This window comes from Polyodon spathula, chromosome 4 (genome assembly GCF_017654505.1).
Source record: "Polyodon spathula isolate WHYD16114869_AA chromosome 4, ASM1765450v1, whole genome shotgun sequence".
Taxonomy (NCBI): domain Eukaryota; kingdom Metazoa; phylum Chordata; class Actinopteri; order Acipenseriformes; family Polyodontidae; genus Polyodon; species Polyodon spathula.
Genome location: NC_054537.1, coordinates 77,839,658 through 77,867,194, shown reverse-complemented (window position 1 = coordinate 77,867,194; position 27,537 = coordinate 77,839,658). Strand labels below are relative to the sequence as shown.

The window sequence follows — 27,537 nt, the reverse complement described above, 5'->3', positions numbered from 1 at the left end:
AAACTAATTGAAGACATGTCCGATGATACAGGTTTGCAGCTGAATCAACGGCTTTGCTCTCCAAATTGATTCTGAACAGCAGTATGTATTTATTTGTATTTTTTATTTAGGATGCCCAATTCTTTTTACCCCTGATTTTGTCCTCAGTTTGATTCACCACACAGCTGCTCAGGAGAACTGAAGGTTCAGTGGGTGTCCTCCGATCCCACGACCGAGCCAGCTTCTGCACTCAGGAACTCGAGAGTGGATGTCAGCGAGCTACCGACCTCTGAAGGACAAAGGCCAGTGTCTGCTTTTGAGCGCACTGGGCACCTGGCCAGCAGGGTTTGCTCTGACAGCCCCTGTCAGTTTTGCCTCCCTAACCCACAGGACAGCCAAAACCAATGCAATGCTCCCTTTGGAATCCTTAGTGAGGACCAGCTACTTCGCACAGCCAGGATGAGTACTTGCACTATATGACTCATCCTGCACACGTCACGGCTCTGATTTTACCAGGTGAGCCACTCAGGGACCCCTCAATAGCATGTATTTTTAGGTACTGTAACCTTACTATGTTAATACTCCTGCATTTCATTAATAGAGTACCGCATGCTGTATGTTGGGTAGTAGTATTAGGTCTGCAACAGTTTTCCGACAGCAGTAAAACACATTTTGGACCAGATCTTGTCCACGTTTCAAAAGATTTTAGTTTTGTATCAATTTTTCATCATATTGTAGCAGAGAAGATTGGACAGAGGAGCGCGCTGATTGGCTTTCATCATCGATATGCAAATCAGTTACCTCTACAGAGACACCAATCGGGGGGTTGGGGGACTATTTAAAGAGGCGTGCTAGCCAGTTTGGGGGGCTGTCACCTACAATAAAATTAAAGAGAACTTCCACCATTTACTCTGCTAAAGATAAATATGTCCTCTACATCAAGCCTGCATTGAGGCTTTGAATGCCCTCACTAAAAACGGAGTATGAATGTTATCAACTTTTTAACTTCAGTTTTCAGTAAGAGCTCAATAAAAACTTTTCAAATGAATCCCTAATGTCTGGAAATCTGAATACTGTCACATCAACTGTTTTCACAAGAGTTGTACTAGATGAAACATGCTGACTTAGAATTTTGAAAACAACTCTCGTCAGACCCCTTGTTTCTTAAACAATAAGGTATCCCTGAATATATATACCAGATTGTTATCATGATTTGAAAGACAAACTTCATATCAATCCCAGACTTGCTGTGGTGACCCAAATGTTTGTTTGTTTTTTTTTCTTAAATACCAATGCAGAGCTAATTGATGGTATGTTTGTTCATTATTTTATATGGTCATTGCCAAGACTGGCCCAACTTTCCCTTATTCATCAGGATAGTTTATATGGAGCCAATAAAGCTGATTAGGGCAGACGTGCACAGCAATTCCCCCTAGAAAAATGCTTTAGATCTTGAATTTGTTTCAGGAGGCTTGTGTGAATGCTCCGCTGCCCAGCCATATTACTGCCATGCCAGTTGGTCACTAGAGATTATGTTGGAACCCTTCCAGATGTAATAGTTTCACTGCCATTGTTTTAACCCTGCGAGAACCAAGCATATTTCCAAATACATAAACAAAAATATTGCAAGATAATTATCTAATTGTTTTATACCTTAGTGGGAAATGGATATATTTTTCTATTTCTGTTACTTTTTTTGGAACTGTAGCATACAGCATATGCAGCACCAAGCTTGAGAGACTAACAAAGTGAAATAGCTAAATCTGTCTACACACATAAACACTTCATAAATCATTAGAAATAATTTACAATTTTTGCCAAATTATATTTTATTGCATATGTATATACCCATACTTCTATATGTGCTATGTGTACTTGACAATGAACAAGTCTGGAATATTTCTGCCACTCATTAACTTATTCTGCTGGCTAGCTATCATGGTACAATTAATATCTATGTTCACATTACTGTTTGTTTCCCCCAGCTACATAAACAGTTCGTTGTCCAACAATGTAAGATGAATTAAGTGTAACGCATGTTTATTTGCTGTCATGATATTTGCCTGACAACAAATACGGTGTCCAGTGCTAAGAATAATGATTAAGTATTGACTTGCTGTTCTTATTTGCAACATAAACAAACTGCTACAATGTTAGATTTTACCCTAGATTTTTAGCTGTAGAATATTTGTCTAAGAATAGGTTACATTGATTTTTTCTTTTAAGATTATTCTCCTGATACTGTAAGATTGGAGCTCGAAACTGTAGGAAGATGATACACATGGGAGGAGGTCAAAATTCCCTGGTCTTGTGTGGCAATACCATTTTACCTGCAGGTGGCAGCACTCACCAATCATGGGTCTCAGGACAGAAAAACAGAAAACACCGCCACACACTTTAGCAGGTAAAAAAAAAAAATGGTGCATATTTCAACCGTGTGTCTCACAGGGGAGGAAGAAGTTTCAAATGACATTCATTTTTATTAGAAATTTTTATTGGCCTCAACCCTTTTATGATGGTTTGAGTTGTTCTAATTGTAATTTCTAAAATCTTTTAATAATTGTTTGATTGGATTAGAGTTGCCAGATTCTTTCACCAGGCATATGCAAAACAGGCAAAATCAGTGTGTTTAGGCTTAAGATCCAGCGTCACTTAACAAAAGTGTCCTTTTATATCACCGTCAAAATGCAGTACCTGTTCACTAGATGCAGCAGACTAGAGCTGCTGCTGATTTCAGGTCACAGTACCTTAACAGAGTATATCACAAGCTAATGTAATATTGCAGTAATTACAAAAAGAATCACAAAGATCCAGGTGGATGGTAAACACATTCAATTGTTACTTTTATTGTAATGCATCAGGTTTCCCAGGATTTTCCATCAACTGTAACTAAATTATCAGAACATGACATTCGGGTATATTAAAATCTCATGCATTCGGGGCTCCTCCCGAGTGGCGCACAGTAAAGGCGCTCCACGTGGAGTGCAGGATGAGCTCTATAGTCTGAACATCGCCGGTTCAAGTCCGGGCTATTCCTTTGCTGACTGAGGATGGGAGCTACACACAATTGGCTAAGCGACGCCCAGGCGGTGGGAGGGTTAGGTTAGCCAGGGTGTCTTCGGCTCACCACGAACCAACTACCCCTGTGGTCTGAAAGGGCACCTGCTGGCTTGCCTGTAAACTGCCCAGGGCTGCATTGTCCTCCGATACTGCACCATTTTGGTGGCTGCATGGTTAGTCTGCAGTGTGTAAAAAAGCTGGCGGCTAAAGGCACATGCTTCGGAAGACAGCGTGTTTGTCTTCGCCCCTCCTAATCAGCGCAGGGGTGGTAGCGGTGACCTGAACAGAATAATTGGACACTACTAAATTGGGGAGAAAATAACAAAAAACAATAATTGGTGACTGCTAAAATTTTGAAAAAAAAAACAACCCCACAAAACACACATCTCATGCATTCAGTATTATGGCTTTAAGGCTTTAATGATACACTAATGTCATGACATGGTACTATATAGCATATAGTTGCGATATACAGGGCATGATACAATATCATGATGCATTGTCCTTATGAGGTACTTTTATGATGCAAAATAAGATCAAATACTAATTTAATGAAGGACAATTTTGTTAAGACAACAATTGAATGAGATAGGTAGAGTATGTTTTCATACCAATTATATAACACACATTTTATTCAAGAACCATTTGGTGAACTATGTTATGCAATGAAGTACAGTATCTAGTGCAGATCTTCCTGTATACCTAAGCACCTGCACCCACAGTATTTACACATACAAATGTATTAAGAAAAAACATAGGGAAGGTCAGACATATTCCAATACAGATGCATGTAGTTATATATACACAGGGCCAGGCTTAGGCCGTGCAGGCCCTAGGCAGTGATGATTAAGTGCGGGGTCCAGAACATCAAATGAATGCTACAGTAGCAACCACACCTTAAAGTTAGTATATAGGTGCATCATGTAATCATATGCACCTACATATACGAACGTTAAGATATGGTAAATGATAGCTATTAAAATGTTAATGAAAACTTGTTTGTTACACTAACATTTTATAAAATTCACAACTTGAAAAGCACTCAGAATTCCAGTCCTCTTCAGACATCACTTTTTTTTTTTTTTTTTTATAAGTTGACCATGCCCCAATAGCCCGATTGAAAAATACTGTAATCCCAGACTATAATGAGTTGACAGGTCGATGGAAAAAATACATAAACAAACAATAACAAAAAAATCCCTTTAACATGACAATGTAACAAATTAACCCCTGGGCATTCCCCCCCGCCCCCCATTTTATAGTGTTCTAAATTACATAACATACATGAAAGACATTTTTCTAGCTTTATGGGCAACAATGTCCTTTACCAAATCTGAGTATTTGAGTCATTGTTGAGCGCAAACACATCTTTATCAACATCAGCCTAGATAAGCTACTCACCAGAACCAAAGGTCACTGGAATTAATTTAGTTTTTACTGTTGTGTTACAGTAAATATTTTACAAAATGTACCCCATATCCAATCACCCATATTTGTAAAAAAAGAAATTCTGCTGCATCTCAGCCATGGCAAGACTCATAGCAGCCTGTAATGACACTTTTCTTAGTAAAAAAAAATGGGTTAGAGGGAATTTTACATATAGGTACATGTAGTTTGTCATTATTAAAATTATTCCATTCAAAAACAGTATGTTACTGGATTAAAAAAAAAAAAAAAAAAATTACAAAATGAACGGTATTAGAAACATTGTGCTGTGTGAGATTATATATCTCAACACCAAAATTGCTATATTAAGAAATCTTAGACAGCAGACATGAGTAGCCCAAACATTTGACATATGAATGAAACAGCATGTGAATTCAGCTACACTGAAATGTATTAATGGATTTACATAGCTGCATCAACAGATTATGTTAAAAATATGTGAATATATGCACTTAACCAAAAGCATGAGCACTTTTTAAACTAATTGTTTATAAACTAGCAAATCTTAACTTTCGCAGTAAATGAAGAAGCTTGCAAACACAAAACATTATTTAACAATGTATTGTTACCTGCTAAGTCTAGTATTGCCCACATACCTTTTTGACTTCCTGAACAAAGATGTAATTAATAACTGTGTAAGTGTGCTGCAACATGTTTGCTACCACTTTCCCCACACGACCCTGCTCTCCTGTGTAGGTGGACGAGTGTGAGTGGATCATGCAAGTAGTCCAGATCCAATGAAAAAATCATCTATGGTTGCCAAGGAATAAAAATAAAAAAAAAAAAAAAAAAAGTCTGGCACCAGAATTTAATGTTGCTGGTGCTATATGGGTAATCCAAATTTGCACCCCTGAACGTTCTGAGCATACGTAAGGAGCCCATTAAAATCTCAGGCAGTTCGGTTGAGCGCGGAGCCCCATAAAAGGGGTGGGGACCCTAGGTGGCTGCCTCACTCGCCTTGCCTTAAGGTCAACCCTTTACATACATAGGATACACTTTGGAGCCATGAAATCAAAGAAAGGTGAAGAGACAAGTATATTGTGAAACTGATAGTTTAAAAATGGATTTAAGATTTTTTTTTTTTTTTTTTTATTAGAAAAGTTATACATAACACAGCCGCTAATTTAGAAACAGTAAGTGGAGAACTAAATAAGCATTAAAACAACTCCATCTACCAAAACAGTTCTGTCACACTTGCAAATGATTATCCTTTCCATAATTAGCAGTATCTACATGTTCTTTTCGCTTGTTTTGTTTTACAACAGGGGGGAGACTGTTTAAAATTCAAAAGCTGCATGATGTTCAATTATTACAAAAAAGTACTTATAAAACATTACACGGAAAACAATTCCACCTAAAGGATTTCCATACATTTGTGGGGTCTAATTTGAAACTGCTATCATTAAATGATTGAGTTCAAAATTATCAACAAAAAAAAATTTAAAAAGGTAAGTGCAAATGCCAAGAAAGAACCTTCACTTTAGTATTTAACTTACAAATTGTGGAAATATTAAATGGCACTTTACAACATGTGTTTTTCCTATTCATAAAAATAATTGTTTACTTTAAAATAAAGTACTTTTAAAATATGTATTTAAAAAACACCAAACACAGCTGACACGGAGAATGCAATATTAGATTTTTTTTTTTTTTTTTTTTTTTTTAAATAAGTCTTTGAGAATGTGTAACTATGAAACACAGCACTTCTGCATAGATAAGTGTTTGTGTCTTCATAAACCATGGGGGGGCAACATTTAAGCTAGGTTCCATAACCAAGTTAAGTTTAATACTATGATCACCTATGAACTGACGAGGCTGAAATGTTACTTTTCAAGCCAGCCATGATCCAGGCCTTATTGACAACCACCTTTAATTATTGTGTTAAAATCCCAAAATTGCACTCCATCTGAGCTACAAAATAAAACGCAAGAACAGGTTTTACTCACTGACCATCTTCGTTTAAAAAAAAAAAAAAAAAAAAAAAATGGAAAAAATCTTCCCTATCCAATGCTCAGACAGGTTTAACAGTAGATGAAATAAAATAAAAAAATAAAAAATAGAAAAAAAACTTTATACAAACAAATAAAATAACCTGCAATAACCTGAAGAAACCCTTCATACAGGGTAAATGCTTAAAACCTTCGTGTGAAATGTACTAGTCAGAATTATATTTTTATATAATATGGAATCTTGGTCCTGGTGTGGCGACGATATCACTGTAAGGTTCTTCTTGTGTGAGCTCAATGGCCTGCTGCTTTTTAAGTACCAGAAAGCTGTAGAATTTTGCTGCCGCTTGTTTTTTGTTGTTGTTTCGACACAGCTCAAGAAGACTGATTGATTCGGCTCCTGTTTTTGCCAAAGCTCTCTGTGAAAAGACAAAATGACTAATGTTTGCAACAAAAACAGCAGATGACAAAACGGCTGCAGTGCATCAATTACAATTTAAATGGCAAATCCCCAAAAACTGCACCCAAAGATGTTGGTCTACTTCTCATTTGGTCAGAGCAGCTATTAAATACAGGCGACCCAACACCAAATTTCTATCCCCCCCCCCCTCTCATTTAACTAGAAAGAAATCATTCCATTTAGCAAAATGTTCTCCATTTTATAGAGGATCCACATGTTCCGACTAAAGTGAAGCCATTATGTGAAAATGCAGTTGTGTTTGACATACAAACGTCAATAATTACTTTGTATTTGTAGGCGTTCAATGTTGAAATATGGCTGTGTTGTCTTGATCTTCAATGTGATAAAATTGCTTTTTATGGTCAAATGTTTAACTTAACGTTAAACATTTGACCATATGCCCTACAGGAGAACTCACATCCTCAACATGGCTGAGTCAATATGCCATATTTACAATACATTTGATACTAGAAACTGTGCAATTTACTATAGTACTGAATTACCAAGCCGTATGATGTGCAATGTATTTAGATTTCTGTGGATGGTAAAACAACAAATTACAGTAGATTATGTTTGGAAGACAATCACTCCATCATGGCATGTCCAAGAGCCAGCACATCTGGAGCACAGCTAACGTAGCCTTACATATCATTTTGGTTTAACACAGTAGGGAGACATTTATATTGCTTAACACTCCATTATTATAAACTAATGTGAAAATTGCGGATGGTTCATAGTTTTTGCAAATGGTGTTGGGGCAATTCCGCAGTTCAATTGTCTGCGATTATATGAAATATGAAAAAGCTTGTAGTATTCGAGATTCATTATAATTTTAGCAGTGAATAAAGGCACTGTTGAATTTTATCAAGTTTGTTTTACACATTAATTGACAGGCACTGTATTTGCACGTGTAGAACACAGTATATTTAAACTTTACTTTTAATTTCTTTACTGTAGCCTTTGTAATTTTCATGTTACCAGTTTTGGACTTTTATCTTCATGGTTAGGTTATATAATTTAAAATAATGCCAGCAGCCTAAGTTAAATAAATCTATAGATCCTGCTGTGAATGGTTCGTGGCAATACTATTCAAAGTCAATCTGAGAACATTTATGTATGTCACAAAAATCTATGACGTTATTTATATATGTGTCAGGCATTCACTAACATTGCAGTAAAGGACACATAATGACAGCAACCAAACCATGAATTCACATTTTTAATGAATGGTATGCTCAGACCAGAACAATCTCTGGGGGACAAAGGCCAGCCCTGTAGGTGTTCATCTTTAAGCTCACTGGGCGCCTAGCCAGCAAGGTTCGCAGTAGCACAATGAGGAGAAACAGTCCCTGACGATTTTGCCTCCTTAACCCACAGGAGCACCAGAGCCAATGCAACTATCCCTTCTGAGTCCCCAGTGAAGACCGGCCTACTTTGCCGAGCCAGGACATGAACCTACTATCTACGACTTCCCCTGCACACCATGCTGCTGCGCTTCTACCAGGTGAGCCACTTGTGGTTGGTTTTAGATTAGTGCTAATATCTTGGACTACTCTGTTAATTTAGGTAAAAGCACCCTGGGATCCTTCAAGAAGCTGCTTGATGAGATTCTGGGATAAATAAGCTACTAACAACCAAACAAGCAAGATGGGCTGAATGGCCTCCTCTCGTTTGTAAACTGTGTTCTTAAAGCAGTCCAAGACTAATGCTAATCGATGTCTGTGAAACCAGCTGTAAGAGTTCAAGCTTACCTGTAAACCATGAAGCATCTGCTGAGTTCTCTTGTTCCATCTTCTTTCCTCTTGGTCCTGGTCACCACCTTGAACCTCTTCCTCCTAAAATAAATACACATATAATAGAGGATTATGACGGTTGGGACAATAAAATGCAGAAATTGCAATTATCATGGTGTTTGCTCATTTAGACTTTGCTGGTTATACAAAATATAACACAGTAGTCCCTCGCTAAACCAAGAACAGGTTACCTGGGAAAATTAGTTCAAATCTTTGTAGCCGTAGCCATTCCGTGAAATTGTCTATTTTTATCCGTGACAAAACACATGCCTATTCAGCAGTATCAAGATTTAAAAAAAAAAAAAAAAAAAAAAAAAAAAAAAACAAACCTAACCTGTTATTTTAGACTACTTTTTGTGTGACATGGAGGTACACTAAAGGGTGCATAAGTTCCCTCCCTTGGTCAAGATGGCAGCAGACTACACTGCTCCACATAAGGGGTATTCATAGTTGTGTGTATTAAAGCATCAAGCCTTTGCGGTCCAGGTCCGACAATTTACAATTTGACAGTTACAATTTTCCCTTTCCAGTCCAATGTTGGACCCTGTCCGACAATCAAAAAGACATAAAGCACAGGTTTCTAGTCGCTTTTTCTCTGGAAAAAGCAGAGTGAGGGGTGTATCTGATAGCCCCATGCACCAAAGAGATAACACGGACATAAACAAAGGAGATAGCTGCTTCTGCATCCAGCGCTCAAAGAATATCAGACATCTGCAGAGCTTTTTGAGATGTTATAGTAATAGAATAATGACGGATCGCATTATTGATGAGTTGTGATAAAACGAATGATCAGGAGAGGATTTATCAGTATGCACATCTATAAAGAGGTTAATGATTGGAGATTGATGGAGGTCAATTAAAAAAAAGGTCCGGTTGGAACAAAGTCGTGCAGTGGAATGGATTGGAAGAGCCATGGTTGCCAATCCCTGGATTTAAAGGGATAAGTGTCATACTTTAGTGCTCCCAAAGTATAACAAAAATACTGTTTAATAAAATATAAATCAACACCAGAAGGTTCCATTAAGTCTCCATTTAAATGCATTTTAGGTTCCAACACTTAAAAGCCTAGTTTATAATTTATACTTAATCGAAACATCCATTTAAATCAGGGCTTCTCAAACCCGGTCCTGGGGACCCCCTGTGGCTGCTGTTTTTCATTCCAACCGAGCTCAATTACTTAACTAGACCCTTAACTGAACTGACTGTTTGCTTAATTACACCTTTTTACTTGTTTTTTTACTTGAACAGTTGCATATTAAGTTAGCTGTAACATTTGATAAGTAACTTGAATTGCAACTAAGAGCTGAAAACAAGTAAAAAGGTCTAATTAAGCAAATGATCAGTTCATTTAGTTAAGTAATTGAATGCTCGGTCGGAATGAAAACCAGCAGCCACATGGGGACCCCAGGACAGAGTTGCAGAGAAGCCCTGATTTAAATGAATACAGGGACAGAGGAGGATATCTGAATAAATGCCAAGCACCCCTTTAGTCTCATATTAAATAGCAGGAAGGGAATTGGGCATTATTTTATTACAAAATATTTGGATTTACTTCTCCTGTAGAGCACAAACTGTATTAGGCCTCTTGGCATAAGTTCTTAATCAGCACAACACAATTTGAATCCATAAAGTTGTATAAATGTTTTTCTGAAGATCTCACCTCCTCCTCCTCCTCATCATCCTTCCCTTTCTCTTTCCCCTTTTCCATCAGGATGTCTAGCTCAGGGATCAGGTCAATTATGTTCTGTGGCTCCTCTGGGGGCAGCACCACAGGCGGGATCTCTAGCTGTGGTGGTTGCTGCAGTTCTGGCTGTTGTTCGAGAGCACCAAGCTGTAGTACAGCATAAATACACGGTTTACTCAGCAGTCAGAGCAAAAAGATAGATACTTTGTTAATGTTTATTTAAAAGAAACCAAAAAAATAACTGATCGCAAGGCAAGCCACCAAGAGAACAGGCTGCGAATGGACACTAAAGGATTTGGTCAGGACCCGACTTTCTTCTAGCTATAATTTTTTTGGAACAGGCAGGAATTTTCTTGTCAACATCAGCTGCTGGCACCACCTCACCCCCTAATATTGCAAGTATTTGAATGAAATGTGCATGTATTTGCATACTGGGGGAATACAGTATGAAAACAAAAATTGCACCATTGAACAATAAATTGCATTTTCATTTAAATCATGTGGTGCTGTCTTTCTGTATCATTTTCCATTTAAATGATCGTCCATGGTATGTTGATATTGCTAAACATTTAAAATAAAAATTGGCCCATCAAGTTTTAAACAACTACACCAATGAAAACAGGAGCTTGTTTACACTCCATTGACTGTGTGGTGGAAATGCAACATGTACTAACATTGAGAGAATCTCTTTCTCAACCAAAAGTAAAATATCATGAACTGTGACAAAGTGACATCTCTGGGGACTACAGCACTTTTGCAGGAAGGCATGTGAATATTTCAAGCTATACAAAAAGCATACATTGCCCTCGACCCCCACCCACCCCCACCCCATCCCACGCTTTCTGTGTTTTCAGAAAACTTCTACAATTTTGGCTGGCCCCTAAAACAGTTTGTGGATTGGTGTTGGTGCTCAAACTAGCATAAGCTAACAAACCTTTTGTTAACAAAAGGCATCCTACGTGTTGAGCTTATTTGTCAGTTAAAAATAAATAAATACATACATAAATGTGTGTAATGGTGTGTCCCGTTCCCTTGGCTGCACAAATTTTTCATTTTTAAACTGAAAACCGATTGGACAAACAGCTGAAAGAGTTGTTAAATAAAAATAAATAAAAACAGCACGATCATACCCAACTTGCATTCTTACTTTAAATGACTAATGTTTTATGGATGGTTGGAGTCTTTAGTTACACTTACAGGTAGGGCTGGCTCAGACTCAGATTTGCGCTTCTGTCCTCTTTGTTGTGGGGGTGGTGGCAGAACAGACTCATCAAGGGTGGTCCTGCTGCCCTCCATCGCAGAGTCCTGCAGACGGCTTGGTTCTTCCAAAATAGTCTGGTCTGAAATTGAAATAATTTAAATTTAAGTTTCATCTTAAAGCAAGTATTCTGTAATACTTTGTCAGTGGAATACATCAAAATAATGTTTGACGACAAACACGTCCACATACCCCCCCGATTATCAAGAATTGTGCCAAATAATGTTCAAACCAAGTTTCCCACAACTTACAAGTCAGAACCTGCACCATCTTACATTATACATAAAAGTATCTGTAATATTCCCAATGGGACTTGTATAAATAAATAAATCCCTCATCCACTGGATCTCAAACAATTTTGTAGAGATGTCATGTACCAACTTTGACAAGAAAAAGGTTCCATTCACTTGTGTTGTTGAAAAATTATCTTGTACAAAATGTGTTGTTTGAACCATCAGGGAGCAACCACTTTTATGCCAGTGACCAGAATATTAATACCTAGCAACTTCAAATTAGCAATCGTGCTCTCACCAATGATGTCTCGCTGCTGTAGTTGCTCTTCTCTTGGCACCTCTGGATTCTCAAACTCCTTGAGGAATTCATCCAGACTGTCCGCTTCCCCACCCTTTCTCCTCTTCCTCAATTCATCGGGTACCAATGGAGTAAGGCAGCGTGTAAACATCTAGAGAAAGCACAAGGCAAAGCGTAATGGCAATAAATCACAGCACCGGGATGTACCAACATCCACATCCTTCACATAACTGAAGAAATTGGCATTAAGCAATGAAAGATTATTAGAGCTTATGTTTCTTAATTTCATTTCAGTTCATATTTTTAGCTATTTCAGTTTTATAAATTTTTTTCAGGGCTTTCGTTTTGTATATACTGTATGAAATTGTTTTCGGTTACTTTCCAAAATGCTTGGGCGTTTTATTTCTGTCATAATAGTAGTAACTCGACAGTACTTACACACTTGTTGTACCTTCTTTTCTTTGTCTTCAACAAAATCCTTATGGTCACGGGCACATTCTTCTCGCATTTGTCTAGGCATTTTTGTTTTTACATTTTGCCACAATTTGCAATTCTGGTTTAAAATGTATTTATGGATTAATTAAAAGCAGGAAAGGGGTAAAGTCAACGTGAATAGAGTAACCATTTCCAGTGATTTTCCTGGCTTCTTTTTTTTTGTAAAATCGGGGTGTTTTATCATTTAAAACCGAAAAGCTGAAGCCCTAATTATGATTAAGGTACTAGTGTTGATATTGGTCAGTACCTTAAGTAGCCTGCTGTTCCACAGTGGCTGTGCAGGCAGAGAGAACAGCTTCTCAACACCACCAGTCTCCTTCCACATCATAAGCTTCTTGGTTGGAGGAGCAAGGTCAAGCGTTGTGACAATGTCGGAGTAATCACTGAGCTGTGCACGGATGGATTTGCTGTCCAGCTCCTTTACACTGTCCACAATTAGCTTCCTCTTCCTCTTAGCTTTGGTCTCTTTAACTGTGAAATACAATTCAACTTTCAAATAAGCCTGAACACCTCCAATAAATCAACAACGTACCACCTACATAAAAATCTGGGTCCCATTCTTGAAGCAAACGCTTGGAAGCACTCACCAGTGATATCAATGGGTTCCAGCGCAAAAGCTTCCTCTTCATTGGGTACTAGAGTTGTCTGGTCAGTCATGGTTGGCAGGGGCTCAACTGGATCCACGGAGTCTGGACTATCAGGGCCCCCAGCTTGAGTTGACACACACAAAAAAAAAACCATATCAGTAACATACATCCCACAGCATAGTACTAAAACAAAATCAGAGCCATCGCTGTTATTAATAAAGTAGACCACCACGACCTACAGCCACTGTATTCTGAGAACTTGTAACATGATTTTACCACAATTGGACAAACAGATAAGTAAAAATTTAAGTGCAATACATAAACACATTGACAAAAATGAAGCCCCTCAAAAGCTGGTAAACTACCCCTTACAGGGGATGCTTTAAAATCATAGCAATTTACTCACGCCTGCTTTCTGGGGAAATATTTAATCTACTTATCTGCCTCCAATTAAATACTACACAGAAACACTTACGTGACATATCAAAATCGTCATCATCACGTGCATGTTCTTGGGGCATCATCACACTTTCTGTCATAGCAGGAGGGTCATCAAAAATACCTCCATCTTCATTCAGAAGTTTGTCAACTGTAAAACAAAGGATAGTTAACACCTGAATAATGCATTCATTTAAATACCCTGTGTAGTTTATTAAGACTTGTATTTGGACTACATAACTGAAGACAAAATCCACTCAATTTAGCATGCATTCAGGGGAAGTGGGGATTTTAAATGTTACAAATAGATAAAGGCCTAAAACCTACCCAAGATCCCGCCATCATTGGTATCCATGGGATTGTCTCCAAAGGTGTCGTCTTTATACTGATCATCATATTCCAGGTGGTTTGTCTTATCGTTCAGCTGACTTATGTTGGGCTCAGGCTCAAGCAGAAGATTGGAGGAAGTGCCTATTATGTCAACTTCAAACGCACTTTCTTCTCGCATCATTTCCCGATCATCCATACCAAAATCAGCTGCAAAGTGAAATCTCTATTAGTTTGAAGTTATAGTGGACAACATAAAAATGTAATTAAAAGCTGCGATATCTTATTTTGGGCTTGCATGTTAAGCACAATAGTCCACACAAACCGCAGTCCAACCATTAATTTTAAGAGTAAATGTGTCCTAAAAGTTTAATACAGTATGGGTCCAAAGCAAGCAGACAACGTGAAATGAACACAGTTTAAAAAAAAAAAAAAAAAAAAAAAAAAAAAAAAAAAAAAAAAAAAAGGCCTAGATTTCTTACCGAAGTCATTTTCTTGCAAGAGATTCACAGTTCCCACTTCCTCTCTCATGGTGATTTCTTCCACTCTGCTCTGGTTCAGTGTAAACTGCTGTGCAACGTCAATATCACTAAAACAAAACAAAAAATGCAACAAGTTTCATCCCTGTAAACCAGTGGTTCGCAAGCTTTTTGGACCTCGTCCCCCTTCCTCGTCTGTGGTAGTGGCAAAATCAGCACAGTTTTACATGGTGCAGAACAAATTTAATGTTTTGTTTTACGGACTTTGTGATACCTGCACGACAAATGTCTTCAGTAAACAGTATTATCTACATAGACAATAACAAATCAAACATTTTGTTACAGACTTTAAACAAGTATGGCATATACCATTTTGGCTATTTACTAAACCATTGTTCAAAAACAACACACACCACAAAAATGCTTTACAAAACAAAAAAGCAGTCCTACTACAGTAGCAGGCTGTTTTTTAAATCCACTGATGGAAATCGTCCGGTCTACTTTTAATGTTTAAGAAATCAGCTTGATCATTGCCACTCTTGTATCCACGGATATCTGACACATTATTTCCCTTGTCCAGTGCTTCTTTACCCTGTTCTATGTACCAGTCTGCCAGAGGATGAGATCACTATGAGCACCGTATGCAACCCTCCGATTGGTGGAAGTTTTACTGGCGATCCAATCAAAACCGCCAATAAATACTAAATAAATTATCTGCCCGTTATATGATATAGGTTAAGATATATGCTAAAATTACAAAAAATAAATAAATCCTGAACCTTCTAATGCCCCCTCAAGATACAGTCTGCTCCCACCCGGTTTGAGAACCGCAGCTGTAAACCATGAATAAAAATGGCACACAATTCCCACTTAATACAGAGACAAACATTTGTATTTTTCAATGTTGAGTGGTTGGTTATTTAAAATATGTCAGTCCACTCTATTCTTTTGCAAACGTTCCATATCACTCACTCTAAATCCGGTAAGGGCTGGTCGAAATCGTGGAATTCTTCAGGCAGTGTGATTGCATTGTAGGCTGCCTCTCTGTTCTCTTCAGGCAAATCCACCACACCTAAAAATACATAGCTGAGGGTTAGATCTAATGACACGCTGGTCCCACTGATAGCTGTACTAACTGGGTAATCATATAGGCACTTATTATGGAAAAGTTACATTAAGTGGAACTTGCACAGGATTGAATGACCTGCAAAATAAATAAAAACAATCAGTAGAAGCAGCTTTAAATCATTGTCAAATGTTACCTGGACGAAAAGCCATTTTGATCTTGATGAATGCTTCATTACAATCTGCAAGGAGGTATTTGGCTTTCCTGTGGTAGATTCTTACAACCCCCAGGAGAAGATGACCTGAGGTCCTCAGGGCCATTTTGACCTGAAACGTTACATATACCATGAAAAATCTTTTGAACCATTAAATATCAACATGTTACTATGAACAAGTTAAACTTGTATCAACAACAACAATTACTGGTCATCAGTCAAAATATGGATTATTATGCACCAATAGTGTCTGTCACCTTGTCACACTAAATGCTGAAGACAATAGTGGTGTTCAGCTTTCAAAACGTATTTCCAAATGTGCATACTCATGAGTGGGGGTTTATTATACACACGCATTTACCCCCCCCCCCCCCCCCCCCCCCCCCCCCCCCCCCCCCCCCCCCCCCCCCCCCCCCCCCAACCACCAACTGTCTGTCAGTGATATTCTCTGAGTGCTGGATGCAGAAGCAGCTATCTCCTTTGTTTATGTCCATGTTATCTCTGTGGTGCATGGGGCTATCAGATAAGCCCCCTTTTTCCCCCCCTCGACTTCATTCAGCTCCTATCGGTCTCACTTGGCCATTGAAAGGTTTTCTCTGCTTTTTCCTGAGAAAAAACTAATAGAGACCTGTGCTTTACGTCTTTTTGATGATGTCGGACAGTGTCTGACATAGGACTGCAAAGGGTTAATATTTTGTTTTCAAACGCTAAATGTAAAACTAATTCACAGACCTTCATACAACTGGCTTCAAAATCACTAAATGTGAAACAAACAAAAAGGTCTTACCTTGGGGGAGATGATGCTTTCCACACTGCTCTCCAAATTACACTCAAACACATGAGCTTTGGTGAGTTTCTTATCCCAATGGGCCGCTAACCAAATTTTGGCTAACGGCCCTCTCTTGCTTAGGACAAAGTGGGCATAAAACATTGTCCCAGCTCCTTTTCACAGCGAGAGGAAAAACCTACAAGAGAAGCAGAACATCTATTACTTTTAATTATAAAACAAATTCCATTATAAGAACATGACAAACAAATTACAAGATTATAATTTCTATATATATATATATATATATATATATATATATATATATATATATATATATATATATATATATATATATATATATATATATATGAAAAACAAAAAAGAAAAGGTTATTTAAGGTACTTGAAAAGGTAGAATAATTGATTATAAAGGACTACAAGTCCTTCATCAGCCAAATACAAAAACACAGTACTTTTTGTATTCAGCCGATCAAGGACTTGCAGTCTGAAACGTCCTTATAATTGATTTGTAATCAATTATTCTACCTTTTCAAGTATATTAAATATCCTTGTCTTTTTTTCGTTTTCCTTATTGATCATTTTGCTACACGGCAGTTAAATAAATCCATTGTACACAAAATAAATATTTTGTCTTGCATTCAATGGAAAAGGGACACAGACAAGCATTTGTGGCAATCTATTACACTACAGCTAAAAAAAAATGTTCAATATAACAGCACTAAAGTCCTGTAGGTGGCAACAATAAGCCTCATATACTTGGCCCACACAGCAATATTAAGAATATTTACTTTTAGGCCCTGGTTATGTAGTGCAGACAATCTCAAGAACCAAACTCTAAAGTTTGAACTAATCCAGCTCAAAGTGTCCACAGTACAGTACTGTTTCATGTTTAGTCAGACATAATGCATACACACCTTATTACTATTAAAATAGTTTGGTTACAGTTCCTAGAAGCGCAATGAACAGGTGAAATTAATACGACAGTATCTCACCATGCACTGTATTTTAAAATAATGTGTTATGCCCCATATTAAGAGGTCCACATTGCTAAGAAATAAAAAGTATTTTGTAAAAATAAACGTGAACACACACACAATCACACGTAGGGCTTGAAGTTTTTTGTTTTATTTAAGTCAGGTGATATCCCTTTAAACAAATTTAGCTGATTCTGTTTCATAATTCAACTCAGAAAAATCTTTGCTTTTACAGTCATATCTTGCCTGAGCCTAACACTGGTCCCTTTTCATTTTATTTCAAAACAACTTAATCCAACTTAACTTGCATTTCATTTTTGCAGTCGCCTAATATAACATTGTGCTTTTGTTATTTTTTCCCCCACTAGTTTAACAGGGATGTCCTGATAGATTTTTTAAATCATAAAAATGAATACCTAGTGCAGAGTGTACACTGATAGCAAGTCAGCTGTCAATCAGAAGTTTTTTTGCTATGCAGTGAGCGTCTTCAGGGGATTCTCAAGAAGATCACCCGTCTCCATCTGAGCCAACTTTTTTTTTTTTTTTTTTTTAAATTTAATAGAAACTAATTGTTTATCATTCTTCTCCCAATTTAGAATAGCCAATTATTTTTAAGCTCAGTTCACCGCTACCACCCCCGCACTGATTCAGGAGGGGGAGAAGACGAACACAGACTACAGACCCACTATGCAGCCACTCAGAGCTAGTGTTAGAGGATAACGCAGCTTTGGGGCAAGCCCAGATTTTGCAGACTTACAGACACCCTGGCCGAAAAAAGAAAAATATTACACACCCACAGTAGAGTCAATTATCGGATCTTGGGTCAACCGTACGTTCTAATCAAACAAACGCACCTGTAAGCACATGATGAATTAATGTGATGTATTACACACACAGCTTCTGCTGCTAAAACCGCTAGGAGATTTAGCTACCAAAAAAAGGCCCAGCAGATTGAGAAATGAGTTACAGAATTATTGAGACCACCAAAACCTTAGATGGAGCATTGTGTGCTTTAAATTGTTGCAGTTAAGCAAATTAAGTCACCTTGTTCTTAATTTTTCTTCTATTTCGTCAGTAAGGACTGGAGGTCCTGTCTACATTATTGAGCAGCTAAGAACTTTTATTTTATTCATTTCCATTGCACGAAATTACAATGCCTTAACAGCAAGTATCAAAGTTAGAAGCATTTGATTGAATTTCTGAAGTTTAATAATTCCTAAAGTTCTGTAATGTGTCAAAGTTATACTGAATTGTATTCTTGATTTTCAAAGTTTGGTATATGGTACGTTTAATTACAGTATTTCATTACCTTAACTGTAGATGTTTGTTTTACTGAATTGCACTACTTGATTAATTGCACTAATGATTTGCAAAGCTTTGTAATTTTGTATGTTTAGTGTGATTGTAGGTATTTGGGTACAGCGCTCCCTCTAAGGCTATAATGTGCGCATTTTTCGCAGTAACCGGCAACAACCTTTGCACTCAGTTTACCAACTTTCGTAAGTTATCATAAATATCAACATCAAATCGAGACTATGTGGCTTACACAATTATATAAAAAAATAAGCATAAGGAAAAGAGGCTAACAAATAAAGTAAATAAATATGTTTAAGTCTGCAAAATATACAAAAAACTTAACACTATACTCACCGTTGTCATTAAATTGTTTTTGAGGAAGACCATACTAGAAAGCAAACCCATTATTGTATCTATTCTTTCTGAAAACTGTACTACTATTAGTCAAGTAATTGCACAGTCTACAGCTACAGCTGACTGTTGCCTTTTGTTGTTTTTTTTCTATACATTTTATATGACGCAGCGTACTGTAACTAATAGTGCACAACTTGTACATTTATAATACTGGTAAATCAAAGCTTTAAAAAGTATCAGTTTAATGGGAAATTGGCCCAGTTTGTACGGTACACTACTAGTTTATATAATAGGGACTAACTACAGTACACGTTTGGGGAGATTTGTTTTACATTACTTCTAGACGCTCGGTACAGTATGCACATTTTAATTACAGTGTCTCATAATGAAGATGTGTTATCGGTTCCAGATAAACCCATTTCTTATCCGTATTAACAATTTAACAACAAAGTTTACAAAACGAAAGGCGGCCATTCGACCCATCTTTGTTTGGATGCGAGTAGTTTATTGATCCCAGAATCTCATCAAGCAGCTTCTTGAAGGATCCCAGGGTGTCAGCTTCAACATTACTGCAGAGTTGGTTAGACTCTCACAATTCTGTGTGTAAAAAACAGTGCCTCTTTCTGTTCTGAATGCCCCTTTATCGAATCTTCATTTGTGACCCCTGGTTCTTGCTTCTTTTTTCGGGTCGACATTGTCAGTACCTTTTAGAATGCTTGAATCAGATCTCCGCGTAGTCGTCTTTGTTCAAGACTGAACAGAATACAATTTACAGGATCTACTCGCTGCGTTTACTCTCAAAACAAACAAACAAACAAACAAACAAACAAACAAACAAACAAGTCGTCGTTGTCCCCCCCATTATACCGTTACCGAGTTACTGACCTCGCAACAAGATATATATATATATATATATATATATATATATATATATATATATATATATATATATATATAATCTTCTTCTGGTCTTATCCTTTAATCTACTTCCTCTCTGCTATAATAACACATTTCCATACGACTCAATCTTTAAATACGTCATTGTAGTTTTAAATACAATGCACACACCAACGCATAAATTTAAAAAGTGTATCGGTGTCGCGTAGAAGAGGCCTATATATCCGCGTAGTGTCCTGTCGCATCCAGCCTGGCGAGAAAAATCAAGTAGCCCACAACAGATGTCAATAAAGCTCGGATAGCACACCATAGTTTCTCACACACCTTTTGCGTTGACATGTTTTAAATTTTCAGTCAAGTTATATTAATATTTATTTTCTTCTTTTAGACATGGAAATGTTAACCGAAGCCAATTTAAAAACAAACTGCAAATAACGGATCCGATTTTGGCCTAACTACATTCACGCTCAAGCGGCTGTGTAATGCAAATAAACAACAAATCTAACAATTAAAAAAAGTCACTAAACACTACAATAAATGCAAGATAAATATTTAAACATACGCATCCTCAAGATAATATCTTAGCATTTCAATAATTGCATTAACGTACAAACCCGTGCAGGATGTAACACTTACCCAGAATTTGCAAAGCCGCAGGTTTTACGGAGGTATTAAAAATCATAATATTTAAAAATCTTTTTCCAAAATTTCAAAGGACGCAAAATTGAAAAGACTGACGTTTTGCAATCGATTTTATGAAAAATAAAATTTAGAGAGTAGCATACCTGTTTATCTCCAATTGCTGTATTCCTTTTTGGTAGCTGCGATGTTTAAACCTACTTACTAACCCCAGCTTCTCCCTGACTCACTAAACAAACAAGATGGCGCCTACCCTTTTTTCCTCTTCCTCCCGCCCAAAATCTCCTTTTAAATCCACAGGATGTTTACAGTCAAAATCCAACTTCATGAGGCGGGTCTGGTGAACTGATTGACTCTTGTCGTGAACCCTGGAATAATGTAGTACAGTGGCCATTTAGATTCAAAGGCAGACGTACTTCAAACAAAGGGAAAAGTGAAAACAACATAGTTATTGAAACTTTTATTTTTTATTTCTTTGCCGTTTTTGCTTTTTTCATTCTTTAAAATGAATTGGGATTTTTACCCAACACAACTATACAGATGAGAGAATTAGGCTAACACGATAAAACAGCTGCATCCTTGTTGGCATTGTTTTAATCAAGGGATTAAAAAGAAACACCGTGGTTTCCTGAGATGGCCAAATGAAGTATGTCATGCGTAAAATAAGGCACATTTTATTGTGTACTGATGCATACAAATAAGAATAACAGCCATTCTTCTATTACTGTAGTAGTTAGACTCGAGAATTCACAGACCCTGATTAGCAGTCTTGCCTTAGTGAAGTAGTTCAAGAACTAATCGGTCTGTGATACTACCCCCCATTGAGTTATGTAAGGCTGCTATACTTTTAGACTTGCATGCCCAACAGTTTATGCTCCGCCCTAACAGTGATTTACTGCAATAGTTTAAAATAAAACATAAAATATGTGAGAAAATGAGGACACATAAAAAGTAAACTTATGACAAGCACATAGACTGATGACATACATTTGTCAAATTTGACTAAAAGCTGTAAAAAAAAAAAAAAAAACGAGCAAGTCTTTATCACATTAAACTGAAAAGATGCATTCATATTCCTGCCACTTATTATTGTATACAAGTTCCCTGGAAAGGTGTTTAAAAAGTAAAAAAACAAAACAAAAAAATCTTAATCATTATACAGTACTGGTATATAACATACTTTTTTAATGTCTTTAAAAAATGAAGAACAATCATATGCAGAAATAATAATACCATTACCCTTTTTTATTACAAAGCAGGTGGCTTAAGGTTTCTCTTAAGGCTTTACATGTCATATATTGTACACACATCACTGAGTCAATGCCACTTGAGACAGAGTTGTCCATCCTGCATAACTTCCTGACTGCTGTGGTTAGATATCACAATCCTCAGCCGTCATTGTCTTCCACTGTCACTAATTTTGTTTTCTAAGGAGATAACACCCTTAACAGATGTGAAGACCATTGCCCACATTTTGTAAGTTCTTGCAGAATTAATGGAAAATAAAAGTACAAGAAGCTCATTGCTAAACATATTCTCGTATATTCTCAGCAAGAAGACACAGACACTGCTTTCTGGCAAAAGTAAACCACTGCACAGCAATTTATTGAAATACTTCATAAATTGTACTGAGACTCCTGTAGCCAAGCTTAAAACTACTGGGTCAATAATGAAGGCACACTACTATATACTAATTAATTCATTTTAATTAAACATCTCTCCAACCTCTATTAATAATCTGAACTGTCGAATCAGCCAATCACAGCCTGTCAGCTTGACTGGCGCTCAGACAAGGACCATTCAGTAATATTGCTCCATTCACATGACTGTCCACATAAAGTATAAGCAATGCTGACAAGTAAAAAAGTTAATTTACTAATAAAGTTATTTTTTTCTCTCTCATTAAATATGTAATCTTTTATAACATTTTCAGAACTATTTTCATAAAAAGTTTCTCAGTGGAAGGGTACGAGACAAGTTCAAGGTAAATCTAGGTTTTGTTTTTGTAAAGAAAATAACAAGAAAAAATATTTTCTAATAGCAATAGTGCCCTCTTGATAAAACCTCAACGTTGTGGTAATTGACCTTGACTATTATTTCTATTACAGAAAGCAATCTATTCATTGACATAACAGTCTAATCAAGGCATTCTTATTTCTATGACAATGACTATTTTAGGAGCTTATAGTTTGGGTTGTAACGTTAAATAATTGCTATTTCATGGTCTTAAAATAAGTATTTCAATATATTTCATAATTAAACATAATATTTATTAAAACAGGAAAATAGTATCACATTCAAAATGTATTATTTTCTCTAGAAATGGTAAATGCTAAATTGTAGAATATTTCATTTTTTATGTCCACCTTTTAAGACATTCTGTCAAACAAAATAAAAACATAAATGCATGTAAAAGTAACAACAGATAAATGAAATGTCCCCTTCTTGTACTGCATAGAGCGATCTTTAGCAGAAATATTTCCAATCTTTGATGCAGTTGGTGTCTTTTTTTATTGAAGACATTTTGAAGAAATTGTGCAGCTCCATGCAGTGTGTTGAATAACTTCCCAGAAGCAAACTAAACTGGCTGTCATGTTCATCATGGAGTGTTAAAGGTAGTTCCAACTTTTGCCATATTTATTTTTAAGTGATAAAAAAAGATGTATGTTAACATTATTCTAACAGAAATGGAAATTTTCACAAGGAACTACATATTAATGCGTACATTTCACAAAATCCTGAAATCCATGATAGCTGTGATAAAAATACAGCCTTTATTATCAGCACAGTCCTACTTGGCTCTGCTCAGGGCAGGCCTACTGTATTTACTAAACTGATGGCTTTGGTATTCTATGCATTAAATAGAACAGCAGCTGTGTACTTAATAGACCACAGCGATAATCTAGGATTCAAAAGTGTGGTCACTAGCATGTTCAATTCTGACTGAACTGTGTTTTATGTAACATTTATTAAGGCTTTGGTTAATTATAAAGTTATTATTTTATTCTTGTTTAGGTAAACCTTTGAAATGGGTTTGTTTAAAGCTTGACATTTCAAGCCTGCTCAAAATTAGAGGGCTCCTTAGTTTTTAAATAACTTAAAGACTAAGGAACTCAATAAAAACTTGAGTTTTTGTAAGCCAGGCAATGTTCTTTGAAAAGAACGTCTTACAGTTGACACTTTTTTTGTAACTGCTTCAAAGGAATTGCTCTTCAGAAATCCTTCTTGCCCTTCAAAAGTGTATTAAAATGTAGTCACCTCCTTGTTGATTTTTGACTCATATTGATAACTTTCAGGAAAAAAGATTTGGCCTGGCACACCTTTTACAAAAAAAACCCCAAAAAAACAAAACATGACTTTCACCACTGGGTAGCAGCAGCACCTTACTTCAAAAACTCTTTTTCTTCTCTTGCCTCATTTTAAGGGTAAAACCCCAACAAATAGTAAGCGGTTATGATTCATAAAAAAATCTATGATATTGTTTAGTAATGCGTATTTGAAAAAAAAAATTACCTACAATATATCATGCCACAATCCTACACGTTTGAGGCAAGTACTCATTTACTTCCTGCGTTCATGCTAACAGTGACCATTCTGTACCGAGGTTATGAAAATCAAACATCTACTAGTGCATCTGAATCTTTTTAGGATATATTTATCTGTAAAAAAAAAAAAAAAAAAAAAAAAAAAAAAAACACCAGGGAGAGATTTTAATGTCTTAAGCAACCGTTATATTTGGATATTATTAGACTGAGCAGTGTCTATTTAAAATAAAAAAAAAGTTAATCAGGAGGTCACTTGGCTATATTTCCCTATACAATAGATGCTTTTCACAGTGTGGATGTTCCCAAGATATTTAGCACCTAACAAATTGGCAACTTGAATGTACTAGGACATTAGCTCAGACAAACTAGTGACCAAAGCTGGTTAAAATAGTATCTCAAAATATGTTGTTCTGCCGTCCTATTGGTAAATTTAAGCTTAATGTCTAGCACCTACTACTATTTAAGGATGTCAAATAGTTGAAGGAATCACAGTAAAAGAACAATGTCTGCTCCCTCAAAAGCTACTGCAGAAAACTTATGGATAGATTATTTTCCTCAGTCAACCACACTTCAATTCATATGACCTATTTCCTTTTCTCCAGCCTTTTGTGTATAATCTATTAAATATTTTTATGCATACAGAATGATTCTTAAGTGTCCAAATAATGCAATTGCCTTTAAAACCAATACAGATCATACATTCCAAGTGGATGCAGCCTCTCAGTCGTGCAATGTTCTGCCACAAAAAAGTATCGAGAAAAGTGGAAAGCTACACTGTATCATAAAATCAAACACTCAATCATAGAAAGTACCAGTAAGTCAGGTAGAAGACAAAACACTTAATGAACATGAAGCTAAATACCTTCTTCGTTCCATAGCAGATCATGTTTATTTATATTATGATGTTAATGTTCTAGTATTTCCTGTTGGAAGTATACATGTTTTAAAAAATGAACAACTTTGTGAATAGGTTTCAATGGGTCAAACCTTTAGACTATTTTAATGAATGTTTTTATAAGGACAGTTTTTTTTAAGTGTTTATAAACATTCTATTATGTTAAACCTTGCTTTGAAAAAATGAAAATAAAGTAGGCTTGATTCAATGAATTCAAATAAAGTCTTGTAAATAGGGCCACAAAAATGTATTATTTATAATTCAGATTGCCTCCACTGCAATTTCATGTTGTCATATATGTGATAAAACTTGCCCAAAAAGGGTCCCGATAACTACACTTTACACAATTAGTGTGGTCCAGTTCTTTTAAATGTGAGAACAAAACAATCGTGATCTAAATTTAACCACAAACAAAGCTTCTCTAAAAGAAGCAGCAGTGTTTAACAACCACTCACTGACATTTGCAGCTGTTTACAAATAATGAGGATTTTATGACAAAACACCTAGCAATGTAAATGCTTTCTTCGACATGCTAATGGAAAATAGGCCATAGCAACAGGAAGATTTTATAGAAAGGCCAGACCTATTAACAGAAATGTTGAAGTACATTTTGTTTCAATGGCTTCGGTTCCATCTGTGTAAGGGAGCTAACAGAGTAGTGATGTATTGCTGTTTCTCTACTTAATGCGAAATAAGTGGGTTTCTGTGGGATGCTGTGACTCTTTACAACTTCTACATTTTGTGACTCAAAAGCTTCATCTAACTTCAAAACACTCAGTCAACATACATTTTACAGTGTTATGGCTGTGGGATCAACTAAGTGGGATCATTGCTTACTCAATGGGACATACAGTATACTGTGTAAAGTTACAATACACAGTGTAAACCCATACAAAGGTCAGCATTATAATTCTTAGTCTGAAATGAATTCTTAGAACCTCCACAAACTGCCCTTTGTTACACTGAGATATTGTATCTGCAAAGGCTGCCACCAACATTTGTTAAAGCAACAGTAAAACTACCAATAAATAAAACAATTACATTTCTCTATCAGTAAAGAACAATATTGCAGTCTTAGTGTCCAGAACTGAATTTGCTTGAGTAAAAGAATAAAAAAAACTTACAAGTTTAATGTCAAAGCCAAGCCAGTGTGCACAAAGAGTAGAATAAATAAATGAGAGTCATTGTGTGAACATAAAGCAGTGATATTGTTCCCAGACTATAAACTGACAGCCTGGTATCTCACAGTATGGGGGGCTTTGTCTGCTTGTGTTTTTTAGTTTCCATTATTCTTCTGCATCCTTGCATGCCTTCCTGAGTACATAATGCTCAAGGGATCCCAGCAGTGTTTGAATCATGTCCTCGTGTTACAAAACTGTTGTAAGATCTACGTATGTGCTCTTTAAAATCCAAGTTAAAGAGAGAACCACTGTTTCATGTTGAAGTCATCAGTGAGTATCTGCTAAGGCAAATTTCACTGCGTTTTGTCATGAGTAAAGACATTATCACTAACTGAATGCTGTCGTTTTTCAATTGCTGCCCCTTCGTCAGCTCATAAGCATGTTCGCGCTTGAATGACCACGGCTCAAATGGAGCTTTGCTGTAGCCGGCTCTTATTTTGACACTTCTTGTAGTCAGCCCCACAACCACAAACCACTTATGTAGTTTATAAAAATAAATAAATAAAAAAAAAACCACTTCCAAATCAAGGTTTTTATATTGAGAACTAAAGAAAATATTAAAATAGGCACAAGAAGTCATCACAAAAGGTATTATTAGAGTAACAGTAATTTTTTTTTTTTTAAGATATTGCCAATTCATTTTGAATAATTTTATTTTATTATCCTTAAAGGGTACATAAGGACATTTTTATTTTATTGTGTTACATGTTCCCATGTGTTGCTACAACTGTTTACGTAAGGTGTGCGTATTGCTTTTTTTTTTTTTTTTTTTTTTTTTAACATTTTGACAACTTTTTAAAACTTTTAAATAGCATTCCCTGCATAAAGATGGTTTCCCATGTACCTGTATGGACCTCTCAGAACTACATTACAGGATGATGGGAAATGTAGTTCTGAGAGTACCATCTCGGTTAAATAGCTACTTTATTAATTACCTTATTAAGAGATACTTTTTTTAAAAATGTTTTGCTACCATGGATTAAAACCAAAAGTAAAATCCCTTTTCACAAAACTGTTATAAGGAAAGTTTTGTTGAGCACTATTTTGAATAATTTAATCAAGTTAGCAGTTCAGAAAACCTCTAAACCTCTGTAGAGCAGTTGAAAAACATTCCTTAAAACAGAAGTTCAAAGCTTGAAGGATTTTTTTTAAGGAATGCTTTTAAGCCAAGTTTTGTGAATAGGATGGGGTGCTACAACCAGCA

At 36.3% G+C, this 27,537-nt stretch overlaps 1 protein-coding gene across 1 annotated transcript; it reads right to left on the bottom strand.

Annotated features, from left to right (window-relative positions):
* Positions 1 to 3,342: 3,342 nt before the first annotated feature.
* Positions 3,343 to 20,948, bottom strand: LOC121314900 (double-strand-break repair protein rad21 homolog). The gene is made up of 14 exons (XM_041248643.1): positions 20,859 to 20,948; positions 16,551 to 16,728; positions 15,746 to 15,875; positions 15,456 to 15,555; positions 14,487 to 14,593; positions 14,005 to 14,214; positions 13,715 to 13,828; positions 13,240 to 13,362; positions 12,900 to 13,123; positions 12,158 to 12,308; positions 11,566 to 11,708; positions 10,345 to 10,515; positions 8,643 to 8,726; positions 3,343 to 6,850 (listed from the first exon to the last, which is right to left on the bottom strand). The coding sequence occupies exons 2-14, from the start codon at positions 16,692 to 16,694 to the stop codon at positions 6,659 to 6,661; spliced, it is 1,893 nt and encodes a 630-aa protein (XP_041104577.1). The 5' UTR covers positions 16,695 to 16,728; positions 20,859 to 20,948; the 3' UTR covers positions 3,343 to 6,658.
* Between the last annotated feature and the right edge of the window lie 6,589 nt (positions 20,949 to 27,537).